Source organism: Mytilus edulis, chromosome 1 (assembly GCF_963676685.1).
Source record: "Mytilus edulis chromosome 1, xbMytEdul2.2, whole genome shotgun sequence".
In the NCBI taxonomy this organism is placed as follows: domain Eukaryota; kingdom Metazoa; phylum Mollusca; class Bivalvia; order Mytilida; family Mytilidae; genus Mytilus; species Mytilus edulis.
In genome coordinates this window covers 28,734,413-28,756,181 of record NC_092344.1, presented here as the reverse complement: position 1 = coordinate 28,756,181, position 21,769 = coordinate 28,734,413, and the positions used below count along the sequence as shown (strand labels likewise).

Below are 21,769 nucleotides of genomic sequence, written 5' to 3'. Positions count from 1 at the left end.
TTGCGGGAAAATCACGTAATGACGTAAGGTGCTTGTCATTTTGAAATTATTTAATAAGATTTGCTTGGCCTGTTTGTTCTGCCATTAGGTATGATGACGCATAATGGAATGTTAACAACGCACCAGAGGCAGGCAGAGGGGTTTTCTGAAAATCTGAAATATTTTAGGCATTCGGAAGTCAAGTATGAAATATAAGAAAAATGTCATTCATTTAAAAGTGTATACATAACCACTTCTGCACTAATTGTATACGCTGGTAGTAGCATAGTGACGTCAAAACGGTGTTTTCTCAATGTTTCCCATGTGATAAGAGTAATAAAAAGGCCGAACGAACTGAAAATATAACATATTATAGACTGCAGTAGGATATGTCATTGGGTCGAATATTGTTCATTTTTATTTCATTTTTCATTTGCAAACACATATTTGTTTTTGATTAATGGCACGGACAACATGCAGCATGTCTTCTCAACCGGCGTCATTATTTTAATGTTAATAAAAAAACATTATTGAAAAGCTTCTCTAAATTAAACCACTGTGAAATATGATAGCAAAATTATCACATTGTTTTACCATTAATTTAGAGAAGCTTTTCAACATTTTTTTGGTTAACATAAAAATTATGAAATGTTTCAAATACATTTGTGCATTATAACATGGTGTGAATAGGTTAAAACGGGTGATATTGAATAAACTGATATGTATAATTGAATAACAAAAACAAATCATAATCCAGAGGTAAACATATAGCTTTCTACGAAAAAAAAATCTTTACAAGCTAAGAAGACAATCTAGAACAATTTAACTAGTGAATCGTTTTTCATAAGATCATAATATATAAAATGATGTGGTACCTCTTTGCAAATTAGACAACTTTCCAACAGAGACTAAATGATACATAAGTTTGCATACCAGACGACATAGATTGTAAACCAAAGTCTAAGACGCGGAACAAATGTTGTTAGTTAGCTAAGACACAGAAACATCGTATTGATCTACTAATTTGTGATGGTGTTCATAAAATTGTCCTTTTTATGACTAGATGTCAGCTATTGTATAACCTTTTCTGTATTTGAACATATATGAGCATGTACAGATGTTCTCATTTCAATTGTATGCTTCACCATCTTGTAATCTATGATCTTACCTGTAGAAAGAAGTTTTTTTTTTATCCTGTTATTTAATTTTATATATACCACAAGTGATATATACATTTATATTATGATATGTTGTGTGTTATCTATTTGAGTAAAAGTTTAGATGCTGGTATTTGTTTCAGGTACGTATATTTGAGGTCTTATGTGAATGAAAACTATGCTAATTCGATAACGCTTTTCATCTCACATGTCGAAGAACTTGTATGGTCTGTCTGCCTTTAAAAAAATGTAAGACATTACAAAACAGTTTAAACGAGTTATTCTTTTGTTTATTTTAATTCCGAAATGAAATAAAATGGTTGACATGGTAAAGAATATCAAATGTTCTGACTGTATACAGCAATTAAGACTGTGTTAAAAAGAAGAGCATGCTTAATTATAGTTGAAAGCCAATTTGTAGGAAGAAACTACAAACAATAAACAAGTTGCAACTAAATCAACAAGAAAACACCTGGTCCGAGACCACAATTGTCGTCCCGTGATTTTCGTTGTCAAGAAATATAGTCCCTAGTGTTGACAGTGGGTTACTTGCCAATATTTTTTATACCCCTTTTCAAATTTATTTCTACATGTTTCATGCCTCAAATTGCAAGTAGGGAGGTAAAATTAAAATTTGGGTTCAGAATTTAAAGGGAAAGTAGTGATTTGGTCCAGCTGAAAAGGTTAAAAATTAGCACTTCGGAAGCTGTCAAAAGATTTCAAGACGCCCTCAACATAAAATTGTCCATATTTTGAGTTAGAACCGATGAAGTTTTCTATAATTTTAATATAATTTGTCCCAAAAGTAGCACAACACACTGTAACAACTCATTGAGAAAGTGCAAGTTGGATTTTTTTAATTTTCATTTATGTTCTAAAAGAAATGCACTACGAATTAATTGTGGTCTCGGACCTAAGAGGTGACATATGTAAATATAAAATCTGTACTTTGGCAACTTCCCTAAATGACTTGATGATGTAAATTTGTCAAAAAGCATAAAACTAAAGGATTTAAACTTTTATTTTATAGAATTTCTGCAAAAATTACCAATTTTGGTATTTTGTGGTCAAAATAGGCATTTTATAGCTTTTTCAATGTTGTTGCATAAATGGCATCCTGATTTTCTATCTGGCAGGTTTTCATGTGTCAATATTTGTGTTTCTATGCCTTTATCCAGTTCTATTACTTATTTATGAACTCTGAATCTACAGAAAAGAAGGTTATATCAGACAATATGTGCAAAATGTATTGTATAGATGACCCTTGTCTAACGCCCTGTTTGGATGAAGTCAAAAGTGGGGAGCTTGGTACATAAAAGTTGTAGTCCATAATATAGACCTCACTTAATTTGTATAAAAAGCACTTTACAATGTCTATTGTACCTGTTTCATTTCACTTACTATCTTTCTTCTCTTCTGTATGATAGCAATTGGTTCAAATATAGCCTGTTGAGACTAAAATTGCATGTAAGTTTATCACTAAAAAGGCAAAAATCTTTGTATCAGACTAACTATCTGCAAGAAAAGTTAAATGCAAGAGTCTTTTTGTGCTCAGATTTGTTGTATCATGTCACGTGAGTATAGAAATGATAAAAAAGACACATTTTTTTAATTTCATATAGCCTCAATATGCATTTTTTAATGTGAATATGTAGCACGGCCTAAATTAACCCTAACTTATTTCCAGTCTTACTTGGCCTAAGACCCTTTAAACTAATATGATATGTTAATTGTAACTTTTCTTTCTATTTAAAGTACATTCAATACATATGTAAGGATTATTTATAACCAAAAAGCTTCACCAATTTAAAATTGCTGGAAAATATTACATCTTCATGTCAGGCCACCCCTTCATTGAAAAACCTAATTTTTAGGCGGAGGCTCATATAAATTTGACTTTTGAATAATTATGCTACGTCTGACAAATCAAATGAACACTCTATTGCATTAAGTACATGATAATTGATATATTATGGCATTTAAAAAGTATTTTTTTGCAATATTTGAATTTTTAAAGCCCCAAATGTTGATAGTTGAAATTTTTCAATTTTAACGTCAAAATTTAACACGCAAAGTTGAGTATAGAATTTAACATCAACAATATATATCCTATTGTTATGAAACTTTGCAAGCAGTGTTATAATTTATTAAGCTTCAGTCAAACCAAGTTTTATTAAGGCTGATATATTCCCAAATAAATGAAAAAGGTTTTATTTACTACAAATATGTATTACTCATGTTACTAATTGTTTCTCTTTTTTACTATTTCTTATCGTATATAAAAACGAAAAGAAAATTACAACACAGTTGAAATTATGCAAAAAAATGCTTTGTATTTTCAAAGGAAGATAAGTCTGAAATCTTTCACTAGGATAACCTTAATTATGGAAGATTTCTAAATATCCGACCAAAAGATATTCAAGTTGAAGGATGACGTATACCAAATATTTTACTAAATTGAAATAAAGTAATATCTTATTTCAATCATACAGGTACACGTTCTCGCAGAATGACATTCACAATAAATTTTGCATTTGGAAGGCAATGCCTGATTGTTATACGGCCATTTCAAATTTAAATATGTTCTTTAATTATTCATCATTTTAAGTTGGTATGTCAGTGGGCATATGACATTGATTTTTCCATAACCATGTGTTTAGGTCTATGGTTTTAGGCTTTTGATGTTTGACATTTAAATGATAACATATATTACAAATTCCCTCTTGAAACATCCCATTTCCATTATCAGTATATTTTTCTTTTTCTTTTAAATATAAGATATAGCGTGTTTCATCGCTGCCAATCATTTGCAGATATGCGGCAAGTTGCTTTGGTGACTGAAAATCAAACGCTGAAATATATGTTCCATTTGGCAAGTAATCTCTAGCGTTAGGAGCACCTCGAACGATAGGAATAAAATTCATACCATTAACGTACATACTAAGTATTTTTTCTGTCAAATAGTCTTTGCAGAGTGAATTTTCAAAAGAAAGATAAAATTTGTAAGTTTTACTTAAATATTTTTTACAATCATCTTTGTTTTTGAATAAACAAGATTTCCCACACTTTCCATATACATCAACATCAATATATTTCGATAATTCTTTCACATAAACCTCACGCTTTGACGGAGTTTCACAATGGCTCACGACCCAAGCAACGTTTTTTGTTTTATTCCTGAAAATAGACGTGTAATTTTTGATAGGAATATGAAGTTGTTTTCTAAGCAATGCATACGGTGAAAAACCTTCTGAATCTTTTCGATAAGTCATTGTCCAATTAAATTTCATCCTCAAATCATCAGTGCGAAAGATTTCAGTATGATAAGGGCTCTCTAAAGTAGCAAATATCCATACTTGACCACTTAGCTTATCTGGTATTGGTAGGAATGTATCATGATGAAATATTACTGCTTCACTTGTGGAAAATAAGTTTTTGTCTGTTGTCAATTTACAGTTTTTGTAGCTACACTTATCAAAAACGTCAATACTAAGATCGAACCAGACAGGTTTCCCAAAAAATAATATAGTAAATTTTTTTTCAGAAAAATTGGTCCTAATAATGTGCGCTTGTTTCTTATATTTTTTAAAATCATCTGCTTTTTCGACGTCATTTACTTGTCCTAAATACCATAGCACCCATATTCCAAATAAACAGGATATAACAGCTATGTATATATTCTTTGCTGAAAGTAGAAAGAAAATACTCTTCCAATATTCAAAGTCAAGTAACCTCCTATATTCGTGATTCGATGATTGCTGTGTTCACTTCGAAAATTCTAACAACAACTGCAACATGTTGAAGTATTAATATATCAAAACTATAAATACTCTTTACTGTACAAACAAATCATAACCATAACAGTAAAATATATTTCCTGTCAGTGACAAACCCTTTCAAATCCTTGGAAAAGGAATGACTCTGAAGATCTGTTTGCTTCTGTTAGCAGGATTGTCCTGATAATTGTACCACACTATTAAAGATTTTCAACTTATATAAACTTATGGCAGGACTGGTTTCGAAGCTAGCTTATACCAGTAGTGGACTTGTTCCCAGGTGAACATTTTCGGCAGACATAAACACAGTACTAGGACTAGGTCCGCTTTTCAAGTTAACTAGATTGTTGTCCTAGTACTCGTCAGAGCAGTTCTAAATCCTTTCATAGGTCAATATCGACCAGTCCAAGTGATTGGTTATCAAATTAACTTGCTATACAGCTTAGGAGTGCACCCATCTGTAAAGAGCCCTATTATAAGTTATATGGTTCGCTACTGACCCCCTACGGATCCATAGAGGTTTAGTACAATTCATAGGGGGTGAGACCGGAGGCAGAATCCCCTATGGATTTTATTCACCCTCTATAGTCCGTAGGGGTCAGTAGTTAACCGTATAACGAATTTATCGCACGCTGGACTTTTTCTGCTGCGTTATGTTGAAAAATAAACAATGAAACACAAGAACATTAATAGATGACGTCAGCATTAACGCGTCATGAACCCTCTATGAAAATTACTAACAACCTACAGTCTCACGTGACGGCGTCAGACCAATCACAACGTGATATTTTACCCGCGGTGCGATAAATAATGATATTTGGCAGATATATCTATACTACTAAAATATTGAGGTCCGATTTGATTTCCTCATTAATAATATTACAAATAATTAGCCTGTTCCGTGTCGAATCTGTTACATATACAAATAGAATCTGTCACCTGTTACCTATAACATAATCTGTACGTTTCGACTCTGTCAGGTGCACCACCGAACGGTTTAGTACGGATTTGTTGTAAATACGGTTCATAATCACACTTGAAATTAGTGAATACACAGGAATTGACACTCTAAATGCATCATTGTCTCGGGTAGTTTCTGTTCGTAGTATGAAAACCAGAAAAGGTATAAACAAAAAAATTTCGAAAGAAGAACAAAATGTGCACCTAATAATCATCATGAATTTATCAGATGACAGCATGAACAATACGAATACTTAAAATATGTATACTTGATAATAAGTATGTTCTTTAAATAGTCATGGACCGGCGATGGTGGTTGTGAGCTAGACAAATTTAGGAAAGTACAAAACACTTCATTAATTTGTCATTTCACAAATATTAGGTTTCAGAGGAGTTGCAGATTAATGAAATCTTTAAGTTGTAAACAAAATACATACTTTAAAATAGGAATTACAAACCTACCTTGTTTGGATTTCATGACTAAGGTGAATTTCATCGTTGAGAATCTGAAATGATTAAGAAAACTTTTGTATAAGATAATCTTTTGGTATAAGTTAAACATGTCAAAAAGACAAAGAGATTGGGTGAAACCATAATTGATCAATAGAAGATAAATGTATTTCGATTGATATACATATAATTGTATTTCGATTGATATAAATATAATTGTATTCCGTTCAATCTGTCACTTTTATCCTATTACTACATATTTTTATAGCAAGTACTCTTAAATCTTATATAGATTTATATCGAATATATTAACCAAAAAGGTAACATAATGATAAACATGCATTTTATGCAATGTTTGAAAATATATTTTATTGACCGGAATATACTCGTTTGTTCGAATTAAATAAATGATCAATGTATGTAAAGTAAGGTATAAACATTGAAGGTAACAGATCGTACAACAGTGTCTTCAGAAAATATTGAGCGATCATATTCATTTATAAGATTTTATTTGAAAAGTTTCAACAAAAAACCCTTTACTTCATTGTTTCACCTTATAATATTCATGAATTTGACTTGTTATTATCTTGACTCTTGTTTTAGTATTACAATGGCTCATAAGCAAAGTATTGTTTTACTAAAGGTCAATTACCTTGATTGAATTATTATTATTCAACTTTTTAAATTTCAGATCAAAATTAAATTTCAAGATTTGAAAGTAAACCAGTTTAAGTAAGGAGTCGAAATTTCAAGATTATCAAAGTCAAAATTTTTACTTGAAAGAAAAGTTTATTTCTTAATGTTTAGTATATGTTTTCATATCTTATGAAAAAAGTCAGTAACAAATTTAAATAATTATACATTTCCAAACAAAATGCAATATTTACTAAACCGTGTAGTATTTCATTCTTAGACGAATACCATTTTTTATCATTTATTTTAATGTTCTTTAAAGCAAAGATGTAAAATATATATGTCGGAAGCGTTCTTACACAAAACGTTGACCTATGAATGTTCACTTTGTTTACATTGTGACTTGGACAGAGAGTTGTCTCATTGGAACTCATACCACATCTTCATATTTCTATGTGCAAAGTTTATATGTGTTTCTGTCATCTTGCTTTTTATTTTGCATTGAAGAACGGCATAAAGTCGCTAACCTTTTTACTTAATTGAATCCGATAGACTGCAAATAGTTTTGCATGCAACATATGTTTTGTTTAATAACTTTTGTTGTTCTTGTCGAAAAAAATATCTGAGGAATAATCAAACCCGTAACTCGAAATAGAAAATAGTGATCTGTAGATTTGAAACAGATATTTCAAATATCACGTATCTTAGATTTAATTTTGATTTTATAAGTGAATAAGAATATAGGTCTGAAAGTTCTTTAAAAAAAAAACCCAAAAAAACACAGTTTTAAAATCAAATTTCTACTCGAATTTGAAATATTGTTTTCAGGCGAACGAATGAAGAAACTTAAGGGCTTTTTCCAAAAAGTTGGATGGTCAACGGATTTGATTTCAGTATCATAAGAGGCCAAGCATTGCAACAACATAGATTCCATATGAAAACAGTGCTTTTTATGTCATATGACTACTTGCTTTTCTCAACACGTTATGTGTCACCAGTACCTGAGATTGAAACACGTTAACATATTAAGTAATTAATGTGCTGCTGCAAATATATACGGTAATATGTTTACAAGTTGTCTGAAGCAAGACCTCTGTAAATAAATGAACAACAAAAACACACAAAAGTAGTGAAATCTGGCCAGCCACACATTTGTTTTTGGTTTTTGCAGACGTATCGTTATTAGCAAAGAAGAGAATCTTCAAAGTAAACATGGTAAACATTAGTTGTTATATGTATAGTCTTATACTGATAGATTTCACTGAAAAAGATATCTAGAAGTAGTTACCATTGCAATTGAATTATACAAAACATACATTTAATAAAAAAAAAACGAATTGTTAGAAAGTCCGGTGAAAAAATGTATCAAGAAAAGGACTCTCCGAGGACTTCTGCTTTTCTGTATTCCGTTCAAACGTATTGTGTAATTTTTCATAAATGTTGTTGTTTCAACACAGCTTAAATACGTAATTTTAAGTGGGTGGTTGACGTTTAAATCAAGCATAAGGTGTAACAAATCAATATCAATACGCGAGTGACAATTTTCTTAGACCTCTCAGTTGACCAATTTAACGCTCCTACCTGTCAATAATTCGCTAGTTGCAATTTCCGAGATACAAGACAATTTCAGAAGGTAAAGTAAAATTATCTTTCCTGCTGCTTGTATGATACCTTTTTACTAAAAAAATACATCGATCTTACATGACATAAAATTAAATTCTTTATCAAAAGCAATTGAAATTGAAACTTCAATTGCGCGATACTTAAAGAAAATTGGATCTCTAAGAAAGCCTTAAAAATAAGATAAGTTGCACTGTTAATCAAATATTACTTCGGTGGTCAACATTGGTATGGCCAAACTTAAATAACAAATTGGTCGTTTTTAGATAAAGGGACGTTTTGTAGCAATTTGAACTGCAACTAACTTAAAATTGTATTTGAGACAAATCTTTGTGTTGTAGCTATTACCTTAGTATCGGTTTCTATGTTGTAGTTTATAATTTGTTTCCAAATTCAATGGACCACCTTCGTGGCTTTATTGTTTGTCTCCATATTGCATATATATATTGTTAAATATGTTATACGTATATTTTAATTCTCATTTATATTAAAAGTATACGCATTATTTTGACTCTTACAATGTTCATGTACTTCGAGTCAGTCAATATACCATACTAATTATAATAAGCTTCATTTATGTGCAATATCACCAAATCATAGTCCGTCACAGAAAAGTGAAATATTACAAAAAAGAAATATACTGATTGGATTGAGTAACAAACACATTTCATGAGAAAACTACCTTAACATCATACCATGAATATAAGTAGACAAAGCAAGCCAAAGTCAGTGTTTTCCTTATTAAAGCTTTAATAAGTATATAACTATAAGTAAAAGCAAATAATTTTGAAAAAGTAGCAACAAACAATTCATTAACAGGGAAGTTTTGTATGTCCCTCAATAGAGATTTCCAATAAAATGACATATGTACTTAGCTCGACGTACGGACGTAATGTGAGGGGTTATTGCCAACCAATGAATTTGACAAGATACATCGCTTTAACTTATCTTTCTTGGATTTGATTATGACAATTGTTTTTTTCAATACACTTTTCAGATAAACACCCAATTATACCTTGTGTCTGTCTTTCTTTATTGTTTATCTATCTTTTTATTATAATTGATGCAGGGAAAATATTAGGAAGGATATTTTCTGACAATTTCAAAAATATCGAAATTAGAATTTGTCCGAATTTATCTGTTTATAAAAGTTCAAAATTCAGTTAAAACTATCGCTTTCATTTGATTTATAAATAAAACTATTCATTATTCTATTTTAAATGTATTGATATAGAAATCCCTTTATATGTTTTTTTTTAATAAAGGTGTGTTCAATTAGGGATTGCTCTGTATTAATTTGTTTAACGGGAATGCTATTCGAGTCCAAATACAAAAGATATTTCTAGGGAATATATTTGTCAGACTTAGATCGACGTCCGGTCTTTTATCAACGGCCGTTCCTCAAATTGACGTCACAATAAAATAACATTCCAAATCGACGGCCAATTGTATATCTCTCTAATCGACGTCTTTTTTGTTGTTCTCAAATCAACATCTGTTTAATGACTTGTCGCTGAGAAATCACATCTTTATTAACGGGTGTATGGGTTGAATCTAAAACTCGAAAAGTTGTTGAAAAATAAAAGACCAAATCATGATACTTTTCAACAATTGGGCGTACGTTTTTTTATTCTTTCTATTGTTTGAGTCTGTTTACTACCCTCTATATGACTTTGGTTTGTTGTCTCCTTGTGGTACACTGTATACCAACATGTATTTGTTTAAATGAAGAATAATGGAAATAAACAGAACGTAGATCGGTAAAATGAACGTATTTCACCAAAATATTAATATTTATGTACATGTAGTGGTAATATGTTGTGAGTGTGTGAACATATATGTGTTTCGCATAATACTTGTTCCCCTTGGAACACAACTATGGATAATAAAAGTTCTTAGGAAAAAACATTACATTATATTATTTTCACCTTTTTCCTTGAGCTAAAACATCATATGGTTTCATAATAATTGTTCTTTTGAAGAATGAACGTTATGCGATTATTTACACCTGGTCCAAGGACACAGTTATCGTCTTTTGTTTTCGTTGTCTACGAATATAGTCCCTAGTGTAAACAGTGTATAATTTGCATGTTTTATTTGATACACTTTCCCAATTTATTTCTTTATATCTAATGCATGAAATATAAAGCAGGGGGATGTAATTACATGTCAAAAAAATTTGGGTACTGAATCTTTATGTGAAGTAGTGATTTGGTCCAGTTCAAAAAGGTCAAATTTCATCACGTCTGAAGCTGTCTAACTGAATTTTACACCCCCTCAACACAGAAAAAATGTCAATATGTTGAGTTAGAGCTGGTAGAAGTTTCCCTAGTTTTGATAATATTTGTCTCACTGGTAGTACAGTATACTGTAAAAATCTTTTTGAGAAAGAGCGGCTGCGATTTTTTTAATTTGAATTTATTGCCTAAAAGAAATGCACTACGAAATAACTGTGTTCTCGGTCCTAAGAGATGGATTCCTAAAATCTAGATTCTGTACTTTGGCAACTTTCCTGAATGATTTGCTGGTTTCAATTTGTCAAACTCAATCAAAGTAAAGGATTTACATCTTTGGTTTACAGAAATTCTGTTAAAATTTGCTATTTTGGCATTCAAGGCTATAATAAGCATTTTAAAGCAGTTTACATTTTATGGCTAAGAGGCATGCTTACTTTCTATCTGACAGCTTTTTTGTTCCTGATTTTTGTGTTTCTATGCTTAAATCAAATTTAATTAACCACTTGTGAAATCTGAGTATAGATTATCACAGAAAAAAAATGCAGCATATTTTGTATTCATGGCCCTGGTTAAACGGCCTAATTGATGGATGTAAAATGTGAAGAACTTTGTACATCAAATCTGTAGTCCATTAATGTATTTTATTTACTGTAGAATATTGTGAACATTTTATACGCAAACTCAATCTGTGTAATTAATATGAATGTATAACTTATGTATGGAAAAAAATATTAAATAGATTTTTTTTATGATAGAGTCCACCGTTTATCCCTGGACGTTGGATCATTGTAAACACAGGGCCCCTTGTGTATTCTTCCCTGAGTTATACAAGGAAAATGTAATCAGGTGATTTTCAATAAATGTATTTCAAGTCTTAAAAAAAAAAAAAAAAAAAAAAATCTGTAGTCCATCACAAATATTTCACTTAATCTGTAAACAAATCACTTTACTATATTCAGTACACCTTACTCCTTTATAGGCTACCATATTTTGTTTTCTGTATGATAGTAAGTGGTACAAATTTATGCCTAGTGAGACTAAAACTAAATGCAAGCTTTCCATTGAAAAGTGGAAAAACTGGCCATCAGACCATATTGTCTTTCAAAAAATGTAAATGCAAGAGTTCTTTTGCAATTAGACTTCTTGTATCATAACACCTTAGCATAGAAATGAGCAAAAAGGTAACAAATTTTTATTTCTGATAGCTTCTGTGTGCATTTTATATGTCAATATGGGCTACCGCCTAAATCTACTCTAAATAATTATCAGTACTACATGGCCCAAGACCATTTTTTTCTTATATGATATGTTTTTTGTAACTTTTCTATACATTTAAAGTACATTTAATATATATGAAAGAATAATTTAGGCTTAAAAAACTTAAAAAACTTCAAATTGGCTTGGAAAAATGCATATTTATATAAGGCTTCCCTGAATTGGAAAAAAAACAATATTTTCAGACATAGGCTCATACAAATTTAACTTTGGAATAATTACAATACATCTGATAAATAAAATGAGTCTTCAGATGCTTTTAATACTTAATATATAATATACAAGAGCATTTAAAAAGCAATTGTTTGCAAAATTTCTAATGTTTAGGCCAAAATCTTAATAGTTGAAGATGTTTAATTTATACGACAAAAATAAAGATACAAATGTCAATACTAAAATGACTCTAGTTTCTCTAATATATGCCATATGGCCATGAAACTTGGCAAACTATCTGATAATTGCCTAAGCTTAGGTTATGCAAAGTTTTATAAAGATTGGTCAAGTGTTTCTGTCCTATTAGGTCCGAGGACACAGTTATCGTCCTTTGGTTTTCGTTGTCTACGAATATAGTCCCTAGTGTAAACAGTGTATAACTTGCATGTTTTATTTGATACACTTTCCCAATTTATTTCTTGATATCAAATGCATGAAATATTAAGTAGGGGGATGTAATTACATGTAAAAAAAATATGGGTGCTGAATCTTTATGTGAAGTAGTGATTTGGTCCAGTTCAAAAAGGTCAAGTTGTATCACGTCTGAAGCTGTCAAACAGAATTTTACAACCCCTTAACACAGAGTTGTCAATATTGTGAGTTAGAGCTGGTAGAAGTTTCTATAATTTTAATATTATTTGTCTCACTGGTAGTACACTACACTGTAAAAATCTTTTTGAGAAAGAGCAGGTGCGATTGTTTTAATTTGAATTTATTGCCTAAAAGAAATGCACTACGAAATAACTGTGTTCTCGGGCCACATGATTGCATCTTAAGCAATGCTCATCTCACCTAACATTTATCTGTACATGTAGTACATTCATAATGGAGTCTGAGGAATATAACAATTTTTTACATACTTAAACGGTGTCTCTTAATCCAAACAAGGTAAGGAAAAAGTAAAATCACAAAAATACTGAACTCAGAGGAAAATCAATTTGCAAAGTCCATAATCACATGGCAAAATCAAAAAACATAACGCATCAAAAAAGAATGGACAAGATCTGTCATATTCATTACTTGGTACAGGCATTTTCAAATGTAGAAAATGGTGGATTTAACCTGGTCCTATAGCGCTAACCCTCTCACTTTAATAACAGTCTCATCAAATTCCGCTACATTTACATGATGCGTTAAAAAAACAGTCACAATCAATAAAATAGTCAAAATATGGGTACATCAGTCATCATCGTATAACAATTTAAAAAGGAACAATTTAACAGGACACAAAAACATCTACTATCTACGAACACATGGATTGATTTGAGTGTCTGACGAAAGAAAAATTATATATATTTTTAATATTTTATTACTGCATGCTCCACTTACCGAACTAAATGGTCCGTTTGTCTGCACCAAGAACACAAATTAGCCTATACTTTAGTTAACCATGAAGTCAGATGAAAATTTCTGTACTTTAATATTGGAAATTTGTGATTGTCTAAAAGTCATTATCTGATATTTGTCCTTTTATTCTGATACCAATATAAGAATATAGTCATGGTTTTTGTAAACTATCTGACAAAAAGACATAACAATTATCATACAGAAAATATAAACACCGATAAATTTAAAAATAAATTATTTAATGAAATTTATAAACATCGCAAAGTTCACCATAAGCCGATACCAAAACCGATACCGAAACCGAAACCGATACCGAAACCAAAACCGATACCGAAACCAAAAATAGTAGTGAGGTAAATGGCATATTTATAATGTTGATAATCTCAAACCTTTTATCCCATAATATTGTTTGATATGTGAATACACAAGACGAAAGAGAGGCGAAAGATTAAAAAAGCCATTAGGTATTACTTCAATTCATCAATTCATATGAATCTATAAAAATGCAAAGTTCTATTCAACCATTCTTGAATAAACTAATGCAATTTATATACTATTTAAGATATTGATACAATTGATTTATGTTGCTCATTAATCATGTAACAGGTTTCGTCGAAGGGAAAGAGCTGCACATAGTTTTACAATATTTGCAATATCGTTCCGACCAACATGACCAAGGGAACCTATTTTTTTGTAACTTTGCATTCGTCTTATGGAATGTTCTACATAAAATCTTTTCATTGACAAATTTTAGTTGATTGCAGATTATTGTGTTAGCTGCCTTACAGTATATGTTGTTGCAATTCGATGTTCAGATGATTATATGGTATCGCAAAATAGAAAATAAGCAAGAGTCAACGATGATATCTCGTGTGGATCGATCGCATACATCAATCTGTATGTCATCTTCTCATATATTTTAAGATGATATGATACTAAACCCCTAACGGGAGGGATTATACTTGATTCATATGATGTAGACATTATGTTTAAATCAGTTTAATTGAGGTCTGGAGCTGGCATGTCAGTAACCGCTAGTAGTCCTTTGTTCATTTATGTATCATTGTCATTTTGCTCAGTTTCTTTTGTTACTTATTCTGACATCGTTCTCAGACTTCCTTGAAACTGAGTTGTACGGTGCTTATTGCTATGTGTTTCGCTGGCCTTTGTAAGTTTTGTATGGTTTTTTTTTTATTTTAGTTCATTTATTTGTTTTGGAGTTTAGTGTGACGTCTATTGTCACTAAAGTAGTACACAATTTAATTTAGGGGTCACTTGAAGACCACCTCCGGGTGCGGAATTTTATCACTGCGTTGAAGACCAATTGGTGGCCTTCGGCTGTTGACTGCTCTTTGGTCAGGTTGTTGTCTCTATCACCTATTTCCCATTTCAATTCCCAATTTTATGTTGACGAAAGCTAATCGTATAAAGTTAAGGGCCAGAGTGGTTCTTAATCTTAGTATTCCAAAATTTGCACATACGCATGTTAAAGGAGGTCATTCGTATAAAAGAGGGACGAAAGATACCAAAGGAACAGTCAAACTCGTAAATCTAAAACAAACTGACAACGCCATGGCTAAAAATGAAAAAGACAAACAGAAAAACAATAGTACACATGACACAACATAGAAAACTAAAGAATTAACAACACGAACCCCACCAAAAACTAGAGGTGATCTCAGGTGCTCCGGAAGGGTAAGCAGATCCTGCTCCACATTCTTTCTTTTTTTGTATCAGGACCTTTCTGAATTCAAATACCTAACTGAATACTGAGAAGCCTTTAACATGTTTAACCAGAAGTTTTATCAAAATATATTGATTAATAAACGCGCACTAGAAATATTATTTCATGATATTATTCCATAAATTTGGATTTTTTTTTATCTTTTTGCCATTATGTGACCTATTAAGAGAATCACCTACACTTATTTTGCGATTCATATTTTTATTGCCATCTTTTAACCAATGTGAGTCTTTAACTGCCAAGATTCACATTATGTGCCTCACTAGAAAAACAATTCAAGTTACGCTATTTTCGATTGATTGACAGTTGGTTGTTAAACGTCCAGTGCCAAATATTTCATCCATGATTAACGTGTTGAGAGCGTGACTTTATATCTGAAAGATGCAGCGGATTTATCGTCACCTCTCTGAACGAACAGGACTGCGAACTTGAACATCCCGCACATTTAAACGTACTCTGCACTTTGGCAGTGGTTTAACTACTGATCGGAACAAGAACAATAGTCAGCATAATTCCATTGATCACCTTTGATCACCTTTGGGGTTCGTGTTGTTTATTCTTTAGTTTTCTATGTTGTGTCATGTGTACTATTGTTTTTCTGTTTGTCTTTTTCATTTTTAGCCATGGCGTTGTCAGTTTGTTTTAGATTTATGAGTTTGACTGTCCCTTTGGTATCTTTCGTCCCTCTTTTTTTGAAAGGTTACTGTCGAGACAAGCGCACGATCAAAGAGACAGTTATGAATCAAAACATTTGCAACAAGAATGTGCAGCCTTAGGACACCGAGCTTCTTAACATGATAATATTTCCTTGTTCAGTGCACCACTTAAATTAGGTCAAACTCATAGTTGGTATATAAAAGTTTTATATTTTGAACAGAACGGATGATTGCACAGTAAATGCAGTGTTTCCATGCTATGGTAAGTTGGACATGATTATAAAACTAAAACGATTATCTTACTTAAGAAAAATGCAATTAAATAGTCCGTACTTGTCCGGTTTTCATATGCATTTTTATAATTAAACGCCAAATATCTTAGAACATTGGCGTTTAATTACATCTACGTTTGTACGGGGTCTTCCTAGAATCTATGCATCATAATAATGAAAGACAAGATAATCAAATTAACTGATTCAGTTAAGTGTAATCAAATGTTTTCCTGAAGATGCGTTCTCATCAATATCATTTGATAAAATTATACGGAAAGGTGACACAGAACTATCAGGAAGATGCATCAGTGATCTCACATTCGACAAAAGAATCTTGAAAATAAATTATAGAAATATGCTAAAAATAGAAGAAGATGTAAGTCGTGTACACCTTTTACATTCTGGTGTGTTTGAAACTCTTGTTTTAATCTTGAAAAAAATGAGAATATGCTTCCGATTTCATTATTTTTATTTGTTCAAGCTTAATTTTGAGTTATGACCTTTACGAAGTCATCGTAATTAAAATAGTAGTTTGTGCTAATTTCTAAATAACATCTAATCAAACAAAGTATGTGTTTTTAACGAGCTAGAATTCATGCAGTCTAAGTTCCCCTCCGTCGTCCTTCACTACAATAGGCTGAGACACGGCCAGACAGGTTGGTTACATGTATATCGAGTAATGTCATTTTATTGGAAATCTCTTCTGGAACGTTGCGAAAATTTAAATTTCACGTAAGGATTTATTTAAAATCTCCATAGTGACGGTAAACTTGTATTTGGATAGTTCATTCGACTTGGAAACTTCATTACTAATTTATTATCACATTTCTTTCATAAAAGAGTGGATGTTAACCAAATGTTGATATTAATTGACCTCAAAAGTTTAAATTTTGAGGAAATTAGAGGTAAAATTAAACATTAAAAAGCCTAATAATGAAGACAAAGAGGTCCATTAGTAATTTTTATCATCTTAAAGTCATATTTGTATCATATTTAACTGTTTGGAGGCAGATGCCATATTTGATCGATTATTGGTCCACATTAAATTCCATCATAATGCGGCTTGATTTGGATTTTTCGAAGGATTTTGCTTGAATTGCTACAGATGTCATCTTACATTATATTATATTTGTTCTCAAACTATTGAGAGATTATGACAAAACATTGAGTTATGCTTGAAATAATCAGTATTACAAAGGAAAAACAACATCACCATTAGTTTATTCAACGAAAAGTCTTCTTTAGGTGTAATACCACCAAATCATAGTACACAACATTTGGTTGCATACGAAAAAAGGGTCGAAATAAAAATATACCCTTGAATTTGACAGTTGCAGTAAAAAATAAAAAATCACAAAAATACTGAACTCCGAGGAAAATTCAAAACGGAAAGTCCCTAATCAAATGGCAAAATCAAAAGTTCAAACACATCAAACGAGTGGATAACAACTGTCATATTACTAACGTGGTACAGGCATTTTCTGTGTAGTTGATTAATTCTACATTTCATTGCAGTAAAACTATTCTGAGTGATAAACATGTTTCTTGGGTATTTCAAATCACCGTTATAATTGCATTTGTATGGTGTTTCCATAGAATATTTCTAAAAACCTGTGGTTACATGGTTACTAAAGCTTGTACACCGGAAAAGGGGATGAACATTTGATCGGTTAACTTACAGTGGTAGTTATTTTCTTATATTTGATGAAATTTTGTGTGACAATTTTGCCTATAGTACTGGGCAGGATAAATATTTACTCGTGCCAAGTAATTCTCTATTTGAAACAAAGATACAGTTTATAGGGGGAATTTCAATGGTGGTACTTTTCTTAAAACTGATGATGACCATAATAAAGACTCGGTTACTTTTTTATTTTGAATTAATTAATATAAGACTGATTATAGCAAATATTGTATCATTATATATTCCATCGATCTATCATTATAAAATTAATATAGTGCAATTGAATGCACAACGAGTGAAAGGAAAATAATCAAATACCAATGATACTAAATATGAAGCATGTATGTATGTGGTGTCTTGTCCTATCTGTCGTGCAGTAAAACAGAGAACGACATGAATGATAAATACAAAAGGCTATAAGCAGTCAGGTGATAAATGTTTCTGGGGAGATTAATATGTTTTTGTTTTACTTGTGAAATAGTATTTTTTTTAAACTTCTGTGTATTATTTGAAAGTAAAATTTAACGTTAAAAAATTTGATTCTTATCATTTCAAATTGTAAGCTTATAATAGTTACTAAAATGCCCTTATTATTATTCAATTTAATGTGTGACCTTTTGAAATTGTTTTTCGTTTTCACATTTTCCCCATAGACTTCTATAATAGAAAACCCTATGTTTTAGTTTACCAATGATGACCACGTTGGTTGTAGGGCAAAGTAATCAAGATACTTTATATTAACTGTGGATAAGTATAATTCCATTTAGCAAAGTAGATTAAGAGGAGACGATTTTTGTAAAGATATTTTACATAAAAATAGTGAAAAATTTACTTTAAAGGGCAATAACTTCTTAAGTGGTCAATTGATAATATTGGTCATTTTGACCTGATAAACATTGTAACCCCGTTAGATTTGTTCTTAATAATATAAACCAAAAACTGTATTTTATTTCTATGTTAAAATTCTAGCCATGGCGGCCATCTTGGTAGGTGGACTCCGCCATCGAATACATCTTTTAAACTATATATCCTAAGGATAATTAAGGTCAGGTGTGGATTAACTTTGCCCAGTAATTGCAGGAGAAAACATTTATGAAAGATAGCAATACAGTTACAAAAATAAAATGAAAATTGGACTTTAAAAGGGCAATAACTCCTTAAGGGGTCAATTGACAGTTTTAGTCATGTTGACCTATTTGCATATCTTTGCATTTTTTTTGCTATTTACTATGTATCTCTATCTCTTAAAATATTCAAGATCATAACCATAAACTGCTAATTTCTTAAACATGACAAATTCAGGGGCTGCAATCACACACCGGGATGTCTGATTTTTCTGAACATTGCAGGGCAAATAGACTTGCCCTAAGAAAGAGTTTTATCTTTCCCTGTCAGATCTGCTCGAAATTCTTTGGTTTCAGAGATATTAGCCAAACTGCATTTTATGCCCCATGTTCTATTTTTAGCCATAGTGGCCATCTTGGTTTATTGGCGGGATCATGGGATACAATTTTTAAACTCGATACCCAAAGGATGATTTAGGACAATCTCGCTGTAATTTAGCATCGTAGTTTCACAGAAGATTGTAGTAAAAAAAAATTACGAAAAATTATAAAAATAAATGTTCTTTAAAGGGCAATAACTGCTTATGTGGTCAATTGAAAATTTTGTTCATTTGACTTATTTGCAGATCTAACTTTGCTGAATATTTTTTGTTTACACTTTATCTCTATCTTTTATTATATTCAAGATAATAACCAAACCCTGTAACATTTCCCTTAAATTACCAATTCAGGATCAGCAACCCAACAACACCTTGTCTGATGCATCTGAAAATTTTAGGGCAGAAAGATTCTGAAATAATGAACATTTCTGCAACTTGTCAGATTTGCTTTAAATGCTTTAGTTTCAGAGATACAAGCCGAATTGCCTTTGATGCCTCATTTTAAATTGTTAGCCATGGAGGCCATCTTGAAAGATGGGCGGGATCATCGGATACATTTTTAAACTATATTCCCTAAGGATGATTGAAGCCAAGTTTAATATGTAGTTTCAATGTTTCAGAGGAAAATGTTTGTAAAATTTAACGACGACGACAACTCCAAAAAAGTTGCCGTTGTACAAAATATACAAAATATGCCTGGAATAAATCTTTTTATTTGATGTACACTAAAATATCACTTTTCTCAACATTAATTAAACAAATCTTACTGATCGGAACTGCTTTGTCATACTTTTACAGATCGCAGTGGCATAAACGCACTTTATATTACAACTTTGGATAAAGCCTCAACACATGATTTAAATTAACCGTGTGTTCCACACAAGCTAAGAAGGAACCATAAAAGTACGAAACTTACTTTCTGAGGAATATATGAAATCATTTACTTTCAATCAATTTCGTTTGCCGACCAGCGTTGTCCCGGTCAAGTATTCATGCCGCATGAATTGATATATAAGTCACTGCTCATATACACAAATCAGACATTATCTGCTCTATTGAGTTTTGAAGTTGCAAAGACGAATGATTAGATATACCATCTAAATAGTTGGTTTTTGTAGTAAAGGTCCATTGCGAATTGTCTTAGTCTTTCTACATAGCAGTTAATAATTTGATTGCGATTGAAGTCAACAGAATTACTATTCAAAACTCTTTCAAACGCTTCAATGATTTCGTGAAAATAAATCATATCTCAAGTTTTATTCGACCGAAATAAAGTACCTTCCAGTCCAAACTGATACAGGATGTAATTTATTTAAACTGGTCACATCAAAGGTAATACATAAACTATATTGTGCAACTCGACTTGGGAAATGGTTGAGACATTCTATATCTTCCCGATCCAAGCTTGGTCCTAAATAAAATAGCAGATTCACAATAATGTCAGATAAGTTTTCTTATAGAAATAGGGAGATATGATATGATTTCCAAGTAGATAATCCTCCACTAAAGACATAGTGACATTCAAGTCAGCGTACGGCATTCAATAATGAACAACACACATAATGCAGTCAGCTATAAAAGGCCAAAAAAATATAAATTTAAAACGAGAAAACGAGAAAACGAACAGCCTGATGTGTGTACAAATTAATGCACGAAAAACAAATATGATATAAGAACAAACTATAAAAATCAGTTAAAAGGGGCGTAACTTATCAAATCGATACAAAGCACAAAGACATCTAACAAAGGCAAAGACTGAACTGTGTCTGACTATTTTTACAACCCCGCAATAAAAAAAAACCCGCTAGGTACAGATCTGAAAGTACTTGCTATTTCAGTCATCTAGTGTGAAGCAAATATCGGCTTATACAATTAATTAGTATGTGTGTGTGAGACAACAATATATATCGACATATGTGTATTGTTTATTGTTTTTTTTAATTGGAAATACAGATGAGTGCACTCCTAACCTGTACAGCAAGTTAACTTGATAACCAGTCATTTGGACTAGTCAAAGTTAACCTGTGACCGAATATAGGACTGCTCTGACCAGTCCTAGGACCAAAATCTAGTTAACTTGAAAAGCGGACTTCAGTAGTTTTGATGCCTACAGTTGACTTGTATAACAAAATTATTTGACCGCATCCATCAAAACTGACCATATATGCACTTTAATTTGTAAATCTATATACCCGCATAGTAAATCAGCCATATTTTTTTTGTCAGGATTCAATGTATAATACAATCATGACAATGGACAGCAAAATTGCAATACAATAACAAAAAATTTTGGTTCGCATAAATTTAGGATACCAGCATGTC

At 31.4% G+C, this 21,769-nt stretch overlaps 1 protein-coding gene across 1 annotated transcript; it reads right to left on the bottom strand.

Annotated features, from left to right (window-relative positions):
* Positions 1 to 2,113: 2,113 nt before the first annotated feature.
* On the bottom strand, positions 2,114 to 20,535 carry LOC139528951 (glycoprotein 3-alpha-L-fucosyltransferase A-like). Its single transcript, XM_071325200.1, has 3 exons — positions 20,364 to 20,535; positions 6,335 to 6,378; positions 2,114 to 4,821 (listed from the first exon to the last, which is right to left on the bottom strand). Exons 2-3 carry the CDS (start codon positions 6,366 to 6,368, stop codon positions 3,740 to 3,742), a joined length of 1,116 nt encoding a protein of 371 aa, XP_071181301.1. The 5' UTR covers positions 6,369 to 6,378; positions 20,364 to 20,535; the 3' UTR covers positions 2,114 to 3,739.
* Between the last annotated feature and the right edge of the window lie 1,234 nt (positions 20,536 to 21,769).

Excerpts from the sequence above, each read along its gene's own strand:
- LOC139528951 (XM_071325200.1), bottom strand. The coding sequence starts at position 6,368 with ATGAAATTCACCTTAGTCATGAAATCCAAACAAG. Across the intron at positions 4,822-6,334 it reads AGTCATGAAATCCAAACAAG|CAAAGAATATATACATAGCT; the intron begins GTAGGTTTGTAA and ends TTCTACTTTCAG.